The sequence below is a fragment of the Eulemur rufifrons genome, chromosome 24, assembly GCF_041146395.1.
Source record: "Eulemur rufifrons isolate Redbay chromosome 24, OSU_ERuf_1, whole genome shotgun sequence".
NCBI classification, from domain to species: domain Eukaryota; kingdom Metazoa; phylum Chordata; class Mammalia; order Primates; family Lemuridae; genus Eulemur; species Eulemur rufifrons.
In genome coordinates, this window is record NC_091006.1 from 15,821,462 (window position 1) to 15,843,379 (window position 21,918).

Below are 21,918 nucleotides of genomic sequence, written 5' to 3' on the forward strand. Positions count from 1 at the left end.
AGCCTGAGAGGGGCAGAGGCACGAAGAGAGACAGAGCAGAGATAGTCACACAGAGACACTGAGCCTGAGAAATGCAGAGACTCGCGGGTCTGGAGACTGAAGGGGACACAGAGAGAGGGAAGGAGAGGCAGAGACGGAGTTTAAGACCCCCCACACACCACCACCACCTAGGCTCAGAGATCCTGAGGCCCTGAAGTGGAGAGGTCAGAGACCCAGAAAGAGACAGAGAGACGCTCAGAGGCCTCGGGCTGAGAGATGCCGAGATCCAGAGACCTTGAGGTTGGAGAAGAGACAGAGAGAGAAAGAGACAGAGACCCTGAGGAGGAGAGACAACAGGACAATCCTGGGGGTCCCCTGATGAGGACTGGGGTCTAGCCAGGCCTTGGACAGAGCCTGGGATCTGGGCGGCTGGAGGAAGCGGGAGGGGGCGTCCCGGGCCGGGGTCCCCGGAGCAGCGGGCGGGCGCAGAGCGGAGCCGGGTCCTGCAGCCGCCGCGGAGCCGGGAGCCGGGCCAGGCCCCCCGCCCCCCCGCCGTGATGTCAGCGGGGCCACTCTTAAAGGGGCAGGCCGCCCGCGGAGGGTCGGAGCGGGGGCTGGGGCCTGCGGGCACGGGGTGGGGGTACAGCGGCGGTGATGGGGGAGACAAGGGGAGCCACAGCATCCAGCTGGATCGCGGCCCGGAAACCCAGGAGCCTGCAGAGAAGACAAGACTCCGGGGCCGCGAGGGAGCCTGCGAAGCTTTGGGGCTCAATCCCCTCCAAACACACAGGCATAGGCACACCGCTCTGCTGGCCGGCCTCTGCTCGAGGACTACATTTCCCATCAGCCCTGGAGGCGAGGGGCCACACTTGGTGGGGGGTAGGGTCTGCAGCTATGTCTACTGGGAAATGTAGTCTGTCTAGACTGTCCCCTCCGCTCCCCCAACCCGCAAGTGGGTCAGGGGAAGGAGGCCCGGAAGGCGCGTCTGTCTGCCTCCTGCCTCAGTCGCTGGTTCTTGAGCTCACGGGTTCTGGTTGTTTTGGTTTCTCTGTCGTGGGGTCTCTTCCTCTGATCCAGTCTCTAGTCTCTCAATAGGAGGCCAGCCTTTCATCTCTCCTCTCAGGACGTCTCCCCAGTCCCTGCCCCAGTACATATGTGCATGCAGTGTCTCTACGCCTGGGGTCTCTGACACTGTCAGTGATCTAGGTGTACATCTGTCATTGTGCACCGTGTCCACTTTGGTCCTCTCTCTGGCATTCTGTGTGTGTGTGTGCCTGTGAGCTTCTCTGCTCTTTCAGGTGTCTCCACTCTTTTCCTCCCTCTCATGCTGCGGGTCCCTTCTCTTTCACTTTATGGGTCTCTCTGCTTTCCCTCTATCTCTGCACCCCCAGCCTCTGTCTCTCTCTGTGTTTGTTTCTATGTACAGTTCCACCTCCACACCCCCTTCGTTCTCCCAGCTTACAAGAAAACATCCAAACACTCCAGCATCGGCATCCCAAATTTATTCTCCAGCAGCTGTGGCTGGGTGGGAGAGGCTAAGGGGAGAGGAAGGGGAGGAGGAGGAGGAGAGAGTCCCAGAAAATGGCAGGCACTGGAGAGAGGAGGGGGTAGTTCCGAGCAAGACTGGAGCCATGCACCGGCAGGCCTGGTGGGGGAGGGGGGAAGGGGGTGGGGTGCTGTATGAGCAGTGATGGGTTTGGGGTGGGGAAGTCCAGAACAAAAGCTAATTGGGAACAGTTGGGGAAAGAATCCTTCATATAGCCCAAGGATCCCCAGAGCATAGTTGGGGGGCACAGCCTCCCACTTACTCTAGAACTGGAGTGGAGGTGGGAGGGGCCTTAGAGGTTGAGGTGTGTTCTGGAATCTGAGTCTGGAACTGCCAACCCCATGAGACTATATCTGAGGTTGCGGGAGGCATAGAACTACCAAGACAGAATCTCAAACCCCATGGAGTTGGGATGGTGGTGGTGTTTCTGGAACTTGTTGGAGCAGAGTCCAGAACGCTAAGGTGGGGGAGAATATAGGGCTTAGCACAACAGAATCTAGAACACGGGGCGGCTCTAGAGACTGTATGGAGTTTAGAATGCCAGGAACGCTTGGGAGGGGCGTCTAGACCCCGCGAGGGCAGAGGCCAGAATGCTGCGATGCAGGATCTGGAATCGGGAAGGGGGTGGTGCGGGTGGCGTGGCGGAGGGGACACTGGAGACACCTAGTGGTGGCAGGTGAGATTACATGACTGGCACAGGCACGGGGCTGGTGGGGCTGCGGGCGTCCGGGTGCACGAAATCGGGATTAACGTAGGTGAAGCCCTGGAAATCGGCCTGGTCTATGCTGGCCAGGACTAGGCGGTCTGGGGGGGTCAGCGCTGGCGCTGCCCGCGTGAAGAACTTGTCGAAGTTCTCGCCGCTGCGGCCACACTGTGGGAAACGGGAGGAGGGAAAGTTAAGAACTCTGCCTGCTCCCTGGGTGTCTATGCCCCCTGTATGCATCTCGCCTCTCCTGCAGGATCTGCACACATCCTCCGTGGTCTCCGCATCTCCCCTTAGGGCGGTCCACAGAGGGATCCCACCCCACATCCGCATACAAGTATTGGAGCTCGTGGGTACCCCACCCTCCCACGGACCACGTTTTTTGTTGCCCGGGTGACTGACCGGGCGCGGTCTGAATGGAGGCGCAATCTCCAACCGTTCCAGCCGCTCCCAGTCGATCCAGCGGAAAAAGCCATGTGCTCGGATGGTGGGTTCCCCATCTGGCCCTGAGCCCAGGCGCTTCCCCGGGTGCTTGGTCAGGAACTGTGGGAAACACAGAGAGAGACAGACGGACAGACAGAGTCCCAGACAGGGAGACCCGGAACGAGAAAGAGAGAGAAAGACAAGGACAGAGGAGCCAAGAGACACAGCCGTGAGGTCCAGAGAGAGAACAGCAAGGGGAAACAGAGATGAAGATGGGGGGCGGGGGGGGGAGGGTGGGCAGAGAAGAAAGGGAGAGAGGAAGGGGGAGAATAAACGAGAATAGTAATAAATGAAATTCAGACCCATAGACCCAAGGTCAGACAAAGAGAAAAAAGCAGGGCATGAGATCGTGAGGGGCAGAGAAACCCAGAAAGAGGAAGGGACATGGGGAAGAACCCCAAAGGGGAATGAGAAGAGGAAGGAGAGATTGGGGATCCAGCGAAAAAGGGGAATAAAGATTCAGAGAGGGGTATAGAGACCCGTGGGGAGGGCAGAGACCCAGAGAAGGAAAGAGACAGAAGAGATCCAGGAGACAAATACCCAGAGGGAGGGAAAAGACCCAATGTGAGGGCAGAGACCCAGAGAAAGGGGAGGACAGACAGCGGAGAGAGAGGAGAGACAGATGGAGAGTGCATGTGTATGACAGTGGGGGAATGGAGGGTAACCGAGGGACAAAAGGGTGGACAGAGATACAGAAGGAGACACAGAGAAAAGGCAGAGACACAGAAAGCCCCATCATATGTAGGTAGATGGAGGCAGAGGTATGAGACAGAAACCAGAGAGAAACAGTCAGAGAGACGAGGAGAGGGATCTAGAAGCAGAAGTGTGCTAACATTTGTTGAAAACCTGCTACAGTCCAGGTGCTTTCTCCTGCATTAACTCAGGAAGAGGAGGCTGAGGCTCACCAAGTGTTGGTGACTCGCCCAAGATCCCACAGGAAGGAGAACTGCAGAAGTTAAGTTTACCTGACCCACTCTATTCTGGGAAGACAGGCCCAGGCCTTTCAGCACTTCCTGAAAGCAGGGAGCTGGGGAGTAGCAGGCAGGGCCACAGAGGAAGATGAGATAGAGGCCATTCTCAGACCCAAGTGGCAGCAGGGCAACAAGTCATTATAAAATAACCCATGTACTACATCAACTTTTCCAGCAGATGAAAGTAAAGTGACTTGAGGAGTGGGAGCCTTTTTTCTAATGGGCACAGAGACAGCAATGGGGTGCATGGGTCGTGAGTCTGGGGAAGCTGGGAGTTAGGAGGGCTCTCACCCCCTTGCAGATGGCCACGGCTTCCCGGGAAAGCGACTTGGGGTAGGTGACAGTTTGCTCCATGATGGCCTGAAACAGCTCCTCCTCGTCCTCCCCATCGAAGGGAGGCTATGAAAGTGGAGGGGACAAAGAGTCAGAGATTGCCAAGCTGCTTTCCCACGCCCTTGTCTTCCACCGTGAACACGACTGGCCGAAGACATCACCCCCTCACTGACCACTTCCTAGGGAGAGATCTGGCCAAACCTCCAAAGCTTTGTATTTCTCCCTCTCCAACCCTCCAGTTCCCTATCTCAGATGCCTCTGCTAGGTGTATCTGTTTACTGCTCTGCCTCTCTTTATCTGCTATGTATATCAGCAGGGTGCTAATTAGGCAATATGTCGTTTAAATAGAAGAGAGAAAAGACTGCAGGAAACATCATAAAAACATCCTCGTGGTTGGATGAGTGGTTCCCAGTCTTCTGGGGTTAGGAAAAGTGACACCAAGGCAAGGATTCTTTTTTTTTTTTTTTTGAGACAGAGTCTCACTCTGTTGCCCGGGCTAGAGTGAGTGCCGTGGCGTCAGTCTAGCTCACAGCAACCTCAAACTCCTGGGCTCAAGCGATCCTCCTGCCTCAGCCTCCCGAGTAGCTGGGACTACAGGCATGCACCACCATGCCCGGCTAATTTTTTGTATATATATATTTTAGTTGTCCATATAATTTCTTTCTATTTTTAGTAGAGACGGGGTCTCACTCTTGCTCAGGCTGGTCTCAAACTCCTGACCTCGAGCGATCCACCCGCCTCGGCCTCCCAGAGTGCTAGGATTACAGGCGTGAGCCACCGCGCCCGGCCAAGGCAAGGATTCTTAATGTGGAGTTTAGGGAATCTGTACACAACTGAGGAGTCTGTGAGCTTGGATGGGAAAAAAATCACATCTTTTTTTTTTTAAACCTCTAACTGAAATTCAGCATTTCCTTCAATTATGAATGTAGGCGGCAGCAGTACTTGTGACTTCATCACCAACAGAAATGACAGATATTTTCTTACCACATGAGAGTTGCAGATATTTCAAATTATCAGTCATTCTTACTTCAAAATTCCTATTAGACCTTCCTACTTCCAATTACCATTAGAGCTTACTATGTAATGCATTAACAAGAAATCATATATATGCCCATATCCAAATTTTTAATATTTAGACAACTGTATACATTTAAATTAATTTAGTTGTTTGAGTTCCATTCACTTAAGTTTTAAAATTTTGCTAACTATATTTCAAACATGATTACTTTTGGGCTTTTGGGTGTATTTATTATCTTATTTTGTGCACTTAAAACATTCTTCTAAGAAGAGTCTATAGGTCTAATCAGACTGCTACTTTAGCATGTAGGAAGAAGGGGTTCATGGTATCAAAACAAACCAAAAAAAAAAGGTTAAGAACCCCTGGTCTACGGTAAGATAATGCTTCAGAACCATGGACAGCGCTACCCAAGTGCAACCTTCTTTGCTGGGCATATCTCAGTTAGACTATAGACCTCCCCTCTTCCTCAGAAAAAGGACATGTACAGGTGACACCCTACTCTGCATTGCCATTAGCCACACCAGCTTCTCCCCATCTTCCCTTACCTGTCCTGCCAACATCTCATACAGCAGAACTCCGAAGGACCACCAATCAACAGACTTCCCATAGGGCTGGTAGGCAATAATCTAGTGGGGAAGGTGGGAGGCAGGGAATCATGATTTATTCTTTAAGAAGCACAGGACCCCTTTAGTCTTACCCCCCGGTGTTGTACCCACTTTAAGTGCTTTCAGCACAAGCTCTTCCCATTCTGAATATTTTGGCCAGGGCTCCACACTTCGAAAAATTCAGGAAACAAATTTACCTATTTAGAACATTCCTTTGGTCTCAAATATAAAGACTACCTAAGGGACAAATCACAAATTTCACCCTCCTAGAATATTTCAGTAACTAGACCCTCAACTTCAAATGTCAGATGCATAAGGCTAGATTTCAGAGACCAGAGATTCTTAAACCTGGATGCGTATCAGGCTTATCTAAGGGGCTATTTGAAAAATAGATGTTTCTATTAAAATATCACATGTACCCCCCAAATTTTGTACAACTACAATGTATCAATAACAAATACAAAAATAATAGATGTTCCCATCCCTGAAGAATTCCAACCTCAACAGGCCAGAATCAGAGTCAGGAATATGTGTATAGGTTTCAAATTTTCCACAGGTGATTGTTTGGGCATCAATCACTTGGAAAGATCAAATGGCAGCACCAACACAACCTCCTCCCCAATTTAGAAAAATCAGGGCAGGTGCTCTGACTATCCACCTATGTGTACATTCTGAACCTCAGCTCCACCGCCTCAACAAAGTCAGAGCAATCCTCCACCCGCTTAAAATACTCCCGGGACAGCATCTGCTCTCCAACGAGTCTTGGGGATCTGATTCTGCCCTCTTAGAATGTTCAGCACAGAAGGCCAGACCACTTAGATCAGAGAGCCATGTACAATATTTATGAAATGAGCATCCATCCAACTGTGTTCCGCAGGGCAAGCCCCGCCCAGTCAGAATGTTCAGAAGGCAGCCTCCACAGGCTCAGTGTTCTCAGGGGACAGGCCACACCCACTCAGAGTACACTAGAAATAGTCTCCACCTTCTTGGCATGGGCCAGGAACAGGCCCTACTCAGAATGCCTACAAGCTGGTCCCACTCTCTTAGAACATTCACCCACAGGTCCTGCCCACTTTACCTATTTAGAGACCCAGCTCCGCCCACTTAGAACGCTCAGCGCACAGAGCTCACCTGCGCTGGACTGACAATGGAGGGAGACCTTGCTGAGTAAGAATGCCCACAACTCATGACAAGGGCCCAGGATCAGGCCTCGCCCATTGTGAACACTGGACAATCAGCCACGCCCACTAAGGGATCTCAGAGTGCACCCCAGAGCAACGAGTAGGGTTACCTCTGGGGCTATGTAGTCCGGGGTCCCGCAGAAGGTGCGGGTCGTCGTCCCAGGGAAGACATTCTCCTTACACATGCCAAAGTCAGTGATCTTAATATGTCCTTCTGCATCCAGCATCACATTGTCCAGTTTCAGGTCCCTGGAGGATGGGGGCGTGGGGTAGGGGTTGCGGGGAGGGTTGAGTTCAGCAGGTTGGAGGTGTATGTTCGAATCCCTTCCCCTCTAGGATTCATTTCCCTCCATGGAAAGTCCTGGGGCTGCTCACCTGTAGATGATGCCCTGATTGTGAAGGAAGAAGAGGCCGATGGCGATTTCTGCTGCGTAGAACCTGGAGGAGCCGGTGGGAAGTCAGAAGATCAATGGCTGGACCCTACCCTCGTCCACCTTCCCCTCCCTTCTCTCTTGGCTGAGACTCACGCTGCATGGGGCTCCTTAAACTTGCCCAACTGCTGAATGTGGTACATCAAGTCTCCCCCGGTGACATACTCCATCACGAAATACAGACGATCCTGGGGAGGAGCGGGTGGGCTTAGAAGTGGGGACATACCCACCTGGGGTAGGAAAAGTCCTTTCCTGCCCACTCAGGACAAACGTGGAAGGCTCTGGATCCACCCAACCAGAAATCCAGAGCACCTGGCCTCGCCCACTGGGAGGGACCTAAGGTTCTAACCCTGCTACCTCAGAATCTCCACCTGCCAGATCAGATCCTCTGTTACTCCTAACTATCGGGTGTTCTGATTCTGCCTTCTCAAAATTGAAGATTGAGGAAAACCAGGGACACCAAAACCTCTTTCCACAGCCACTCACACATATATGCAATTCTGGCCACCTGTTAAGGAACAAAGTTGTTCAAGCCTCACCTGCAATTAATTTGTTTTCCTGCCTTCTCAAAACCCTCAAGTTTCTGACTCTTTGTCCCATGCTGTAGTCTTAGGGAAATGCCCCGTTTCTGGCGTGTCCTTCAGTCAGAAACCAAAAATGATGACCTCGTCACTCGGAATCCAACACTGGGCAGCCCACTCTGAAGGCATTCTCCTCCACTCCTTTGCTCAAAAATCCGGGGTGCTGGCTACACCCACTGAGGATCAAGCTTGTCCCGGCAACGGGCATTCTGGCCACGCCCACCCAGGAGCCCACCGTGTGACCACGCCCCCAGAGCCCCTGCATTCTGGCCACTCCCACTCAGAGAGGACAAGGTTCTTTTGCATTGTCCTAAACTCGGTAGCCCAAAGCAGATGCCTGATCCATCCAGAGGGGGACGAGGCAGGGGCCCAGGGCCAGACTCTGTGCCCTCCTTTCTTACCGGGGTCTGGAAGGTGGAGTGGAGCTGGGTGAGAAAGTGGGGCCTGCCGCCAGGACCTCGGCCCCCCAGTGCCAGCACGCGTTTCTCCACCAGGGTGCAGTCCACGTCGTCATCCTGGACGATCACGTCCTTTTTCAAGATCTTGATGGCATAGAGCTCATCGGAGCCCCTGCGTTCGGCCAGCATCACCTACAGACAGAGGTGCAAAGGGCCAGTCCACCTGGGGAACCCAGCAGTCCAGAATCTGCCCCCTCCCTTTGGAGACACAGAGAAACAGGATCTCAGGTCCTTCCTCCCTCTTAACGTACTGGGTGCCCTGACTTTGCTGCCCACACCCTCAGGAAAAGTGTCCGCATCTTTGTACCTCTCCTTTCCAGGAACCCCAACGGCCCAACCAAACCACATTTGGGGACTCAAGAGCTTAGGCCCGGCGCAGTGGCTCACGCCTGTAATCCTAGCACACTGGGAGGCCGACGCGGGTGGATCGCTCAAGGTCAGGAGTTCGAGACCAGCCTGAGCAAGAGCGAGACCCCGTCTCTACTAAAAATAGAAAGAAATTATATGGACAACTAAAAATACATATATAGAAAAATTAGCCGGGCATAGTGGTGCATGCCTGTAGTCCCAGCTACTCGGGAGGCTGAGGCAGGAGGATCGCTTGAGCCCAGGAGTTTGAGGTTGCTGTGAGCTAGGCTGACGCCACGGCACTCACTCTAGCCTGGGCAACAAAGTGAGACTCTGTCTCAAAATAAAAAAAAAAAAAAAAAAAAAAAAAAGGCCGGGCGCGGTGGCTCACGCCTGTAATCCTAGCACTCTGGGAGGCCGAGGTGGGCGGATCGTTTGAGCTCAGGAGTTCGAGACCAGCCTGAGCAAGAGCGAGACCCCACCTCTACTAAAAATAGAAAGAAATTATATGGACAGCTAAAAATATATATAGAAAAAATTAGCCGGGCATGGTGGCACATGCCTGTAGTCCCAGCTACTCGGGAGGCTGAGACAGGAGGATCGCTTGAGCTCAGGAGTTTGAGGTTGCTGTGAGCTAGGCTGACGCCACGGCACTCACTCTAGCCTGGGCAACAGAGTGAGACTCTGTCTCAAAAAAAAAAAAAAAAAAAAAAAATAGCTTAGTATCCCTCTACTTCCACTTCCTCCCTAAGGACCAGAAATCTGACCTCCCCACAGACATCCTCCCCTTTTCCCAGAACCCCAGGAATCCAACCTTCCCAAAGCTGCCTTTTCCTAGAACCATGAGGAAGCTGAAGTCGGAGATGTGCAGGCGTCCTGGGCTGGCCCCGAAGAAGCAGCGCTTGGAGTCGGTGGGACTCGGGGAAGGGGAGGGAATAGGAGAGGAAGAGGGGCCCATCCGCACCCGCTGCGAGAAAGAGAGACAGATCCAGAGGGAGTCATACCCCATACAGGGACAAAGAGACAACCCCCAAGAGAGACAGCATCTAAGAATGAGAGGGATGGGGGGCCGGGGGAGAGAGACAGAGAGAGAGGAAGAAATTGCCATCCTTCCACCCCACCCTTGGCTTAATTTTCTCTGACTTTTCATAGCCTGGAGGGTTTATTTATTATTTAACTAACACTTAGCTTACTATATGCCATCTCTGGAAAACTCAGCTATCATCCCCATTTTGCAGAAGAGGAAACTGGCACAGACACATTAAGTAACTTGCCTAAAGTCACATAGGGGGTAAAGAGCAGAGCTAGAAATCAAACCCAAGCAGTTCAGCTCTGGGTCACTGCTCTTCACCTCCGAGCCAGAACCCCTTATGGAGTTTGGTAAAACAGATGGCTGGGTCCCCCTCCCAGATTTTCTGATTCCATAAATCTGGGGCAGGACCCAAGAGTCTGCCTTTCTAACAAGGTCCCAGGTGCTGCTGCTGTTGCAGGCCGGTCTGGGGACCACAGTGGGCCCTAAGCTTGGGCGCCTTCTCTACCTATCCCTGCTGTGGCCCCCAGTTGGGGCTCCCATGACTGAACTGCTGTAATAGCTTCCACACCTGTCCCCACATGGACTGCTGCCCTTTCTAAAGCATTCTCTACTCAGCAGGCAGAGGGACCAATTTAAAAATAAATAAACCAGGTCATGTCTCCCCTGTGCTTGCAAACCCTCTAATAGCTTCTCTCAGTGTTAGGATTTTATTCCATGTGGCTTGCAAAGCCAGGCTCTGACTGACCCTGCTCTTCCCCCTCTCCCCTCTGTGATCCAGCCACCCTGACCTCACAATTCAGGGACTCTGAATTGCTTCCTGAAAAACTCTCCCCTCCCCTTTCCTCCTAGTTTCCTCTCCAACATCCTTTGTTTAGACCTTGACTCAAACATCGCTTCCTAGGGGCCTCTCTGGTCTTTTTCACCCGTCAGGTGCCTCTCTCAGCTCCTTTTGCCACCAGGGACAGTTTCTTGGTAGCATTTCTCTTAGTAATGCGCATGTGTCTATGTGACTATCTGCTTACTGTCTGTGTGCTCCCTAACACAGGGAGTTGGTTTTGTTTTCCAAGACATGGTAACAGAGCCTGGGACATAGTTGGGGCTAAAAAATGATTTATTGAACGATGAAATCTTGTGCAGAAGAGCAGCCTGACTGCCTGTGTTCAGGTCCAGCTCTGCCACTTGTTGGGACATCTCCATAACCTCATCTACAAAGCAGGGACAATAGGACTATCTCCCACGTAGACAGGTTGTGAAGATCAGCTACATAAACACACGCAAAGCACTTACAGCAGTGCCTGGAATGCAATAAAGGCATTTTGTGTTTGCTATATTGTCACCCCTGGTACCTAGCTCGGGGTTTGGCACATAGTAGGTGCTCATTGATAATATTAATTGGTGCCTACTGAGTTGTGGGAGACAGCTGTGAACAACAACAGGGACAAACACCATCCCTGACTTCCTGGCTCCAGGCCTTTGCCCACCTCCTGCCAGGTCTCCCTAGACTAAACTTCTCTCAGTTAAATGCACAGGAAGATCATCCAAAAGACTCTACTACTCCGAGCCAGAATTTCCTCCCACTATTATCCCTGTCTCCTGTGCAATCAGTTCTCAACCTTAACTGCGCAAAAGAACCACCTAAGAATTTAATATGCAGACATTCAAGCCATTTAAAGAGATTCTCACTTAGTAAGTCTGCAGAGAGGCCAAGAAATAAGCCTTTTAAAGCAAGCACTCTTGTAATTCTGATGTAATGGACCATAAACAGCACTTGGAAACCCTGGTGAAAGTTTCTATAAGAGGCAAGGAAAGCCTAGACAACAAATCGGTGTTGTTGTGTAATCTTGGACATTCTTATTGCCAGTACTTGTTTTTCAGGTGTCAACCTCAATGTCACCTCTTCTGGGAAGCCCCAAGCTGGTTGTTGATGCCTCCTTTGTGCTCCTACAATGTCTCCCTTGTATAATGTCACAGTGGTTTATGTTTTAAGGTTCTGAGCAACTTAAAGCCAGAGAGTGTGTGTCTCCCTCCTTTCTGTTTCTCTAACATTGCCTAGCATGTAGTTTGGTGCACAGAAGGTCTTTGAGAAAGGCTGTATGGATGAAAGTCTCAGAAAACAGGTGCTGAATGCCCTTCCCATTGTCTCAACCTTCAGAGTATACCCACGGCCTGCCTGGGTCGCCACAATAGCCTCCTTGCTCCCACTTCACCTTCTACACAGACCCAGTGATCTTGTGTCAGGCTGCCTCTCTTCTCAGAACCCTCCAGTGCTTTCCCATCTCACTAGGTTTAGCAGCCAAAATCCTTACAGTGAGTGACAAGGCACCCCCTTCCCCACTCTGCCTTCCTTCTCCTACTTCTGCCCACCATCCCCCTCTGCTCCAATGTCACTATCCCTCTTGCTGTTGCTGATGCTCCTGGTCCCCTCCTACCTCAGGGCCTTTGCACATGCCCTTTCCTCTGCCTGGAAGGCTCTTCTCCCAGATATCATTGTGGCTCTCTCTCCAACCTCCTTTAAGTCTTTGCCCAAACATCACTTCTCAGTGAATCTTTTCTGCTTACTGCAATTAAAATAGCAAAAACTACCCCCAGCAGCGTTCCTTATCCTCTGTAATGTTTATTTTCCCCCATATCACTTAGCACCTAACATAGTATAATGTACTGATTTATTTTGTTTAATGTCTTCCTCCAGGTGTAAGCTCCATGAAGAGAGGAATTTTTTTCTGTCTTGTGCCCTGTTCTCTGTATGTCCCCACTGACTAGAACCATGCCTTGCACACAGAGGTGCTCAATAAAGTAGTTGTTGAAAGAATAAATGAGAGCAATTCCTTCCTCTGCCTGGAAATCTGGTCTCCCTCTCCTTTATCTGGGAAATCCTCTCCGTCCTCACCACTTTAGGAAGCTTCTCTGACTCTCTCAGGCTGTGCCAGGACTCCCCAGTGCTTGAGGCTGTCTCTTTACCAAACACATTCCTAGTGATGTGAATGCCTCTATCCACAGCTTTCTCCTCCTAGAAGAGGAACTACGCTAGGGAATAGCCTGATTCTACTTCCAGAACAGGGCTTGGCTAATGCTACACCTCAGGAAATAGATATTGGATGTGTGAATGAATGAATGAAAAAAGTCACATTGATTGATTAGAAAAACTGAAGGATCAATTCAGGTGTCACCTCTTCAGGAAGTCCTCCCTGACCACCCTCCCCTGGGCTGGGTTAGTGCCTCCTCTAGCTTCCTCAGTGCCCAGGGCTACCTCTAATTTAGCACATCTTCCTGTAGTTTAAGTACCTGTGACTGTCCCTACCTTGAGGAGTTGCTTGAGGGCCGGATGCACCTCTGGATCCTGGGATTATTTAACAAGCACGTGACAGACCAGGCACGAAGTATGTGCTCAAACCATGTGTGTGGAATTGAAGATAGAAGTCAGAGGAGGGACAAGTGGGGAGCGGGGGGGGGGGGGGGGGGGGGGGGGAGGTGGGGAGAGAGAAAGGGAAAGAAACTGCCTCCATTCATGCCTCAGTTCCACTTACCTCATACAATTCCAGAGGGTAGTTACAAGCCTAGGGGAGAAGGAAGCCAGAGTCAGGGCCCCAAGAGAGGTAGGGTATTGCCCTAGAGCAGGGGCCAGTGGCTCCTAAAGCCCCCAAGCCATAGGGATGGATAGGAACTACAGTTTCCATCAGACCCTGGGGCTAGAGTCCCCTAGAAGAGCAGAGGGAGGTGCCCGAGGGTCTTCTGGGAACTGTAGTTCAAGACCGATGGGCAACCAGAGGGTGGAGGGAAGGCCGGCTCTGAACCATGGGAGGCTGGGCTGGGCTTCCAGGGAAGCCGGGGTCTGGGTACCTCAAACTTCTGGAGGAGGCTGCAGTTGTCAGCATCGGCCACCGGCACATTGTAATATTCGCCCTCCTCCTGGTTCAGTAACTTGTACCTGACATACAGACGGAGACCAGAGCGGGGGCAGGGGAGGGGAGAGACGGGGCACCCATGGGAGAGGCAAAGACATCCGAAGGGAGGAAAGAGACACAGAGAGACGGACACAGAGATGGAGAGAGAGAAAGAGTAAGATAAGGAGAGAGAGGGAGAAGGGGGAGAGAGAGAGAGGGGTATGCTGGGAGGCAGAGGGAAAGATAGTGGCCTGGAGGAGAGAGACCACACACAGATGGAGATGGTGATACCAGGATCCATCCCCAGGCCCCAGCCCCGCTCCTCACCAGCCGTCCACCGGTGCCTTGAGCAGTTCTGAGACGCCAAAGGACATGGCACCCATGAAGTCGTTGCGGGAAGTCCGGTCCCAGTCCCACACCTCCACGCTGAGCCGGCGCTCCACGTCCCCTGGCTTCAGGTTGCTGCAGGAATGTGGGGAGAAGTGAGGGGCCCAGCCCATGGCTCCCCGCACTTCCCCATCCTTGCTGCTGCAGGCAGGGGCAACACTGATGCACTGGGGTCTGTCTTCTCACCTCTGACCCTCCTGAAGGGGGTCCTTCTCCCCCTGTGGCCTTGGGCTGTAGGTAAACAGCCCTGTCTCAGTCCCCCTGCCTTTCTCCCGCATTCTTGGCCCCTGCCCATTCTGGGCTCCTGGTCTTGCTCTCGAGCTTTCTCTCCCACTCTGGATCTCTGCACTGCTCTCCTCTCTCTCTCCCCCTGCCATCCCCACCCCTCCCCTCCCTTTCTGTCTGCATTTCTCTTTGTGCCTCTTTTGAGACCCTCTTCTCTCTCTCTTTCAGTCTCTGTCCCCCTTTCTGGTCCTTTCTCTCTACGTAATTGCTTCTGTCTGCCTGTCCATCTATCTCTCCCCCCCCCCCCCCGCCCCCCACAAAATCCTTTTCTCTTTTCCTTCTCTGTGCTTTTCTTGGATCTCATTTTCTCTCTGGGTCTGTCTCTTCTCTGTCCCTCTCCCTACCTGTTTCTGCCTCCACCTCTCTGGGTATCTGTGTGTTTGTCTGTCCTCCTCTGAATCTCTGTGTCTGTCTCTGTTTCTTTTCCTTCCTTCCCTACTTTCTTTCTTTTCTTTCTTTCTTCTTTCTTTCTTCCTTCCTACCTTCCTTCCTCCCTCCCTCCCTCCCCCTCCCTCTTTCTTTCCCTTTCTTTCTTTCTTTCTCTCTTTCTTTCTTTCACAGAGTCTCATTCTGTTGCACAGGCTAGAGTGCTGTTGGCATCAGCCTAGCTCACAGCAACCTCAAACTCCTGGGCTCAAGCGATCTTCCTGCCTCAGCCTTCCAAGGAGCTGGGACTACAAGCACGCATCACCTTATTTTTTCTATTTTTAGTAGAGATGGGGGGGGTTCTCACTCTTGCTCAGGCTGGTCTCGAACTCCTGACCTTAAGCGATCCTCTGGCCTGGGCCTCCCAGAGTGCTAGGATTACAGGCATGAGCCACCGCACCAAGCCCCTGTCTCTGTTTTTTGATGCTGTCTCTCTCGCTCTCTCTCTCTCATCTGTCTCACTCTAAAGTGTGTGTGTTGGGGGGGGGGGGTTATGGAGATTAAATACACAGAGGTCTGTCGTCTCTCAGGTTCTATCTCCATCCCTCTCCCTTGATCACTCTACTCCTTTTTCCCACCATCTTCTTCTGCCCTTTTCTGGGTTCCATCTATCCTAACACCTCCCATCAGCTGCTCTTTGGGATCTTGTGGGCCACCCGGACTCTCAGATCACTCTCTGTCAGTTATCATAGCCTCCCCTGCACCCCAGACTCACAACACAAAAGTCTCGTTCCACACAGGGTTTAGCGTGGCTTTCACCGTCCGGGTCTTCTGTTTTGTCAGGTTCCGAGGGTCTGGGATGAGCTTCAGTTTCACATAGGGATCAGAGAGACCATTGGGGTCCATTGGAATGAGGTTACGGGCTTCACCAACTGAAGGGGGAGGTGGAAAAGGGTATATTGGGTTAGAGATCCAGAAAGGGGCTTCTAACCCTCCCCTAGTCAGCAATCAAGAATTCCAGGCTCTCAGTCTCCTTTCTCATGACCTCTTAACGTCTCCAGTACCCAGAAGATAGACCATAAAGCCCTTTCCTCAACCAGCGACCCAGAAATCAGACCCCGAGCCTTTCCCTCCATGAGAACCCAGAGTCTGGACCCTGGCCATACCACGGTAGTAAGTCGGAGCCTCCCTCAGAGCCAGGTTCTCTCTCAACTCATCCCACCCTCTCAAGACTCCAAAAGGCCATTAAGAGGCGATGAAAGTTGCAGGAGGTCAGGCTGGAGGCGGCGCTTAGAGCTAGCAGAGGCGTGGCCCGGGTGGTGGGCAGCCTTCGGAGGCGGGGTCAGGAGTGTGTGGGCGTGGTCTCCTGCAGGGGCGTGGCCCCGGTGTGGGTTTCAGGGATGGGCCTGCACCAGTGAATCCGGTCACCCCAGCCTCACACTTGGGGCGGGGGTAGAGGGGCCAGGCGAGAGGGCGAGGCCTCACCCGTGACGTGGATCTCATCTGCAGTCGGAGCCCGGATCTCCAGCTGCAGGCGCCCGCGGCGCTCGGTGTGGTCCACGCCGCACAGGGAGGGCACGCTGCGCACACAGCGCCGGTGCACGTTCATCTCGCAGCCTGGGGGAACACAACTGGGGGTAGCGCTGCAGGCCCCGCCCCCAGCCCTCCACTCCATCCCCCGGCATTTCCCGGAACCCAGACACTGCACTTTGGATGGGGCCCCGGAAGTGCCAAGTTCTGGCTTGAGCGGCCAGCGCAGCACTCACAGGAGCATTTCATGCCCTGGTGCACCAGCCCATAAAGGAGGGAGCCACAGTGGTCGCAGAAGGTGGGGCTGCTGTAGCTGTGCAGGCGGAACTTGTGCTTGTTCCGGGGATCCTGGGGGCAGAGAAGAGTCGCTTAGGGGAGTCGGGAGGAGGGTCTTACACCGCCCCCCACCTTTGAGGAGCCCTTTGAACTCTTGCCTTCAGCCTTCCCCTCTTGGTCTCACTCGTTCACTGTATGTACAAGCATTTATTGAGCACCTACTGTGTGCCAGGCACTGTCCTTGGTGTGGGGACCCAGCATTGAACAAATCAAATAAAAAAACTTCTTGCTACATGGAGTTTACTTTCTAGTGGAAGGAGACAAAATATAAACACGGAAAATAAATATGACGTGGTTGGATGGATGTAAAGGTGCTCTGGAGAAAAATGAAGCAGGGATGGGGACCACCAGAAGTTGGGAGATTGAAATTCAAAGCACAGTGGTTAGGGCAGGCCTCACTGACAAAGTGGCATTTGAAGGAGGTGAGGGCTTTCAACATCTCATAGTCCCCTCCCACCCCCACCTCCTATAAGTTGTTCTCTGAGGACTTGTGGGCCACCCTGAACCCCACATCGTTCACTGGCAGCTTCTGTCAGTGTCTGCCCGCTGCATGTTCTGCCTTCTCTGAGCCCCAATGTGGGATGGAGAATATGACCCCTCAGTTTTAATAGACACCTAGGAGGCCTAAATGAAAGAACTGGTGTGAAAAACACAGAAGGGCCTAGCATGTTAGATGTGCTCAACACTATTATTTTTACTGCTTTTATTATTGCTGTGGTTATTATTAGCAATTTTATTGCAGTCTCCACATAGCTCTGAATTATTCTTATTATTGTTTTTTATTCAGAGACAGGGTCTCACTCTTGCTCAGGCTGGTCTCGAACTCCTGGCCTCAAGGAATCCTCCCACCTTAGCCTCCCAACGTGCTGGAGTTACAGGCATGAGCCACTGCGCTCTGCCACCCTGAATTTAAATAAGAGCTAAGCTACATCCCAGCTGTGTGATTTTGGGCAAGTCGGTTCCCAATTTTGAGCTTCAGCATCCTCCTCTGTCAAGTGGAAATAAACAATCTGTATCTTGAAGCAATGCTAAATTTTCAGAGTCCAATTAAGCATGAATTTAGGACACTAGCAAAGCATCTCTTCCTCCCCCAACCTCCTACCCCTGGGGGCAACGTCTGGTTGTTAAATAATTTGATATTTGCCTTCTTCTAAGAATGCACTGAAAGAATTATCATCATGGGTGAAAATTTAGGGCATTCTTCGACTTTCATTTATTTTAGTGGGGTTTCTATTTTGAATATATATTTGGGAGGGGGGAGGATGTTTACATTTGCCACGGTCCATTTCAACGATCTAGGCCTTTAAAGATCTTTAACTGCCCCTAACTCAAAGGGTTCCTGATGCACTAAATAAGATACTGTGTGTGAATGCCCTCAGCAAGGTGTCTAACACACAAGGTATCCATCCCTGAAAGGTGTCTCGTGAGGACTATATGAAATCATACTTGCCAATCCCTTAGTACTTCCTGAGCTCTTGATCCATGTTACTTTCAACAAGATCAAGAGCATTAAGAAGAAAAAAAAAGTGAGTGATGCAGAGGAAAGACCCCCTCCTCACTATTGGCCTCTGTTTCCTCATTGATGGTGATAATAATTTTAACAATAATAAAAAATGATATTTTGGCTCTTGCTAAGTGCCAGATACCATCCCAAGTGTCTGACTCATTGAAACCTCAAGACAATCCCATAGGTGGGCATGATTATTCCCCGCATCTTATAGATGAGGAACTCAGGAAGTACAGAGGGGTATATTAACTCTGGGAAGGTCACAGCACCAAAAGTGGTGGAGCGGGGATTCAAGCCCAGGTATTCCAGCTCAGGAGCCTCTGCTCCGATGGGGACAGGAAAAATACCGAACCTAACCTTATAAGCTGTTGTGCGGGTCCAATCTCATACTGTATACAAGATACTTGACAAGTGCACACAATGAGCGTTTGATAAATCAGAGCTCACGTTGGTGGTGGAGGTGAGCAGGTGAGGCAGGCAATCAGTAAGGTAGACAGTGGTGCTCAATATATGTTCTATGAAGATACAATCTCTATGTAAATTTCAGTTGTGTTCAGCTGATAAGCTAACAAAATGCCTCATGGATTCGGTGGATCTCTCTCTCTCGGTCTCTCTCTCTCTCTCTCTCTGCCTTTTTCTCCATCTGCACATCATAGAACTGTCTCCAACCTTGTGTCAAACCCTGGGCGAAACTCTTAATCCACCTGACTTCACTGAACTGTCAAAACAAGCCTGGGGATGTCTAGATATGCGCTGTCCCATTTGGTTGCCACTAACCATATGTGGCAGTTTAAATTTAAATCAATTCAAATGAAATGGAATATAGATTTCTGTTCCTCAGGCGCAGTGGACCCATTTCAAGAGCTCGCTAGCTGCGTGTGGCTGGTGGCTACCTATAGGACACTGCACGTAGAGAATGTTTCCATCTTTGCGGGCAGTTTGCTTGGTCAACACTAGGTCACTAGTCCCATTTTACAGGAGAGGAAACTGAGGCTAAGAGAGACAGTGAAAGGGGGAACAGGAATGGCACCCAGCATTGACTGGGTGAACCCCTGATGTGGAGAGAGAGAAGGAGTGGGGGGAGCTTGTGTGTATCCGAGTGTGTGCACATGTGTGATTACAGGAGGGATCTGCATATGCACACATGTGTGTGCATGTGTATTGCAGGATCTCTCTGGGCCTCCTTCTCTCAGCATCTCCGAAGCTGTCCTTTATATCCACATTTTCTATTTTAGTCACTCTCGCCAGGTATCTGCATCTCTGTCTCTCTGAGTTTCTGTCTGTCTTTCTCGGTGCCTTCACATTCCCCTCTCTTTCTCCCTCTGTTGCTTTCTCTGCTCCGTGTCTCTCTCTCTCTCTCTCTCTCTCTCTCTCTCTGCTTCGGTTCCTCCTTCCTGGTCTCTATGTTTTTCTGCGTCTCTATTCCTCTGTCTTATCTCGGTCTTATCTTGGGATCTCTGTGCCTGCATTGATATTTCTCCCTGTGGGTTCCTCAGCTCTCAATTTTTTAAATCTCTTCATTCCTGGACCACAGCCCACCCCCTGGAGTGCCCATCTTTGGTCCTCTCACCCCGGCCTCCTCTCTGTCCCCCACTTATGTCCCAAGCCTGTCAGTCCCCCTCACATTCCCCCTTTCCAGGCCAAGGGCAAGGAATCTGGGCCAGATAGCTCCCCCTATCTCTCCAGCCCCCCTCCCCTCCCAGCCTTAAAAATAGCAGGAGAAATTGGGACGGACGCCGAGGGGGTGAGGGCGGGGGCGCGGCCTGAGGAGGAAGAACCAGGTGTCCGGGCACTCACGTCCGTCTGGGGGCCCTTCCCAGCGCCTGGACACTCGAAGGTCACAAATTCGTGGCATCGTCGATGAACCACAAAGCTGCAGACTGAAGGTGAAAATCATAGACACATAGACAGAGACACGGATCAATCCACAGAGAGATCCCAAAAGACAGAAAATTGGAAGGAGAGAGACTCAGACAGAAATAAAACCAGAGAGAGGGCGACCTCAGCATAGGGCGTCCAGCAGAGAGAAAAATCAGAGGAGAGACCCCAAAGTGGAAAGAGAGAGAGAGAGAGAACAACAGGAGACAGAAACTCAAGAGATGGACTCAAGGAAAGACAAAAAGAGAGACTCCCAAGCCCTCGATGCACACACACAGCCCAAGGCAGATAGAGAAAGATAGAGGATCCCATTGACAAACAGGCCCACGGGCAGAGATAAGAAAGCGAGGAAAAAGGCAGACAGATTCAAACAGAAAACAGAAATATCCTCAGAAACAGCAGAGAGCAGCAAGTTAGGCAGAAGTGAGTCTGGGGGCGCTGCTGCCCACCCGCCCCCTACCCTGACTCACTCTGTTCTCAGCAGTAGCAGCTGGTGCTTAAGGACTCGCCCCCCTCTCCCGCCCCCCAGAATCACCACCCCGCCTGGCCCTCACTCGCCCATCAGTGACCCCACCCGGCCTGCCCCTGCCTAGGACAGTTGGTGTTGTCATGGCGACAGCAGCCTTGGTTGGGGGGCTCTGACTTTGGATCTCCAGCCCCCTCCCCCCTTCAGCTCCCCTCTTCCAAATCTCCCTGTTCCCATGGCAACAGATTCTCCAAATATCTGTCCCCACCTGGAGCCGGCCGAGGGAGGGGCCCCCAGTACCACCTCCGCGGTGGCCCCACCATCAGAGCTCCCTCCCCACCACAGGCTGTGTCTCTGCCACACCCCCCGCCCCGGGCTCCCCCGCGCCTCTCTGGGGACCAGAGAACACGTGTGTCAAACAGCCTCAGCTGTGGAGCCCCAGCCTCCACCCTCCTGAGGGGCCCAGGAGTCCTGGTCCCCAGCTCTTACCTTGACATTGCAGGCCCTGTTTTCCAATACCCCTGGAGGAGGCAAGGATCTGAGGTCAGAGCAGAAAATGGGTACCTGGACCCCCACCTCTGTGAGCCATAGGAGGCCTGCGTCCTTTGACCCTCCTCCTGCAGGGGGCAGGTGTCTGAAATGCAGCCACCTCCTTTTTCCAAAATCTAGAAATTTTGGCTCCCAGTCCTTCTTCTCTCAAACAGAGTCCAGCCCCCTGGTCCTTCCTCCCTCTGACCCAGGACTCTAGGACCCCAGCCTTCTCCTCCCTCAGACCCAGGAGTCCAGGCTCCCAGAGCGCCTCCCCCGCCCCCCCGCATCCTAGAACCCACGAGTCAGGGCCACAGCCCCGTCTTTCCTCATCCCTCAAGAATCTGGTGTGACAAGAGTCTGCACCCCCAGTCCCTCCTCCCTCAGGCCCCCAGCCCCGTTCCCTCACCAGATGAAGTCGGTACAGTGGCTGCAGAAGGTTGGCTGCTTGAAGAAGCGAGCGGTGAACTTGTGGCTCTTGACTTCATGGACCACCTTCTGCCTCAGAGCCCCCTTTCTGCAAAACAGGGGCCGGGGTCCCCCCTCTGAATCGCCTCCGCCGGGGCCCAGACCCGCCATGGCCCCAGTAACGTAGCAGGGACCAGGATCCTGCCTTTCTGGGGAAACAGGTGGAAGGGAGAGGAGCTGGAGACTCGGGAGATTCCGAGGTGGGAAGGAGAGGGGCGAGGCACCTCCAGGTGCGGAGCGCGCCGGGCAGGGAGCGGTACCCCCGGGCGCGCCCGCTCCGCCAGGGGGAGCGGGCAGGTGAGGGGGAAGCGCCGAAGGCTGAGGCGCCGAAGAGCCGGAGGCACGGGCGGCGGCGGTGGGAGCTCCAGCTCTGGCACCTGCTGAAATGTGGGAGCCCCGGGTGGGGGGAGGCGTTGCCAGGGCGACCGAGAGGGCGGGGTTTCGGCTTAAAGGCGCCCCCCTCCCGGAGACACGGGACAAATGTCCTCCCTACCCCCGACACACACGTGCACACACCCACTCCGGGGGTTGGCTGGAGGGAGGGGGCATTCTCTGAGCCTTGCTTCCCCCTCTCCAATCTGTCATCCTGCCCCGCCTTCCTCCTCTACTAGGGTGA

The 21,918-nt window shown here is 52.6% G+C and overlaps 2 protein-coding genes across 2 annotated transcripts in view; one reads left to right on the plus strand and one right to left on the minus strand.

Moving 5' to 3' along the window:
• Positions 1-21,918, plus strand: part of LOC138374230 (NACHT, LRR and PYD domains-containing protein 7-like) — a 672,516-nt gene that overhangs the window by 600,872 nt on the left and 49,726 nt on the right.
• PRKCG (protein kinase C gamma) lies at positions 2,208-21,413 on the minus strand. Its single transcript, XM_069457423.1, has 18 exons — positions 21,244-21,413; positions 20,796-20,827; positions 19,760-19,842; positions 16,356-16,467; positions 16,075-16,206; positions 15,365-15,521; positions 13,879-14,013; positions 13,508-13,595; positions 13,195-13,224; positions 9,452-9,604; positions 8,233-8,421; positions 7,347-7,438; positions 7,195-7,257; positions 6,930-7,068; positions 5,579-5,659; positions 3,974-4,081; positions 2,631-2,771; positions 2,208-2,396 (listed from the first exon to the last, which is right to left on the minus strand). Exons 1-18 carry the CDS (start codon positions 21,411-21,413, stop codon positions 2,208-2,210), a joined length of 2,094 nt encoding a protein of 697 aa, XP_069313524.1.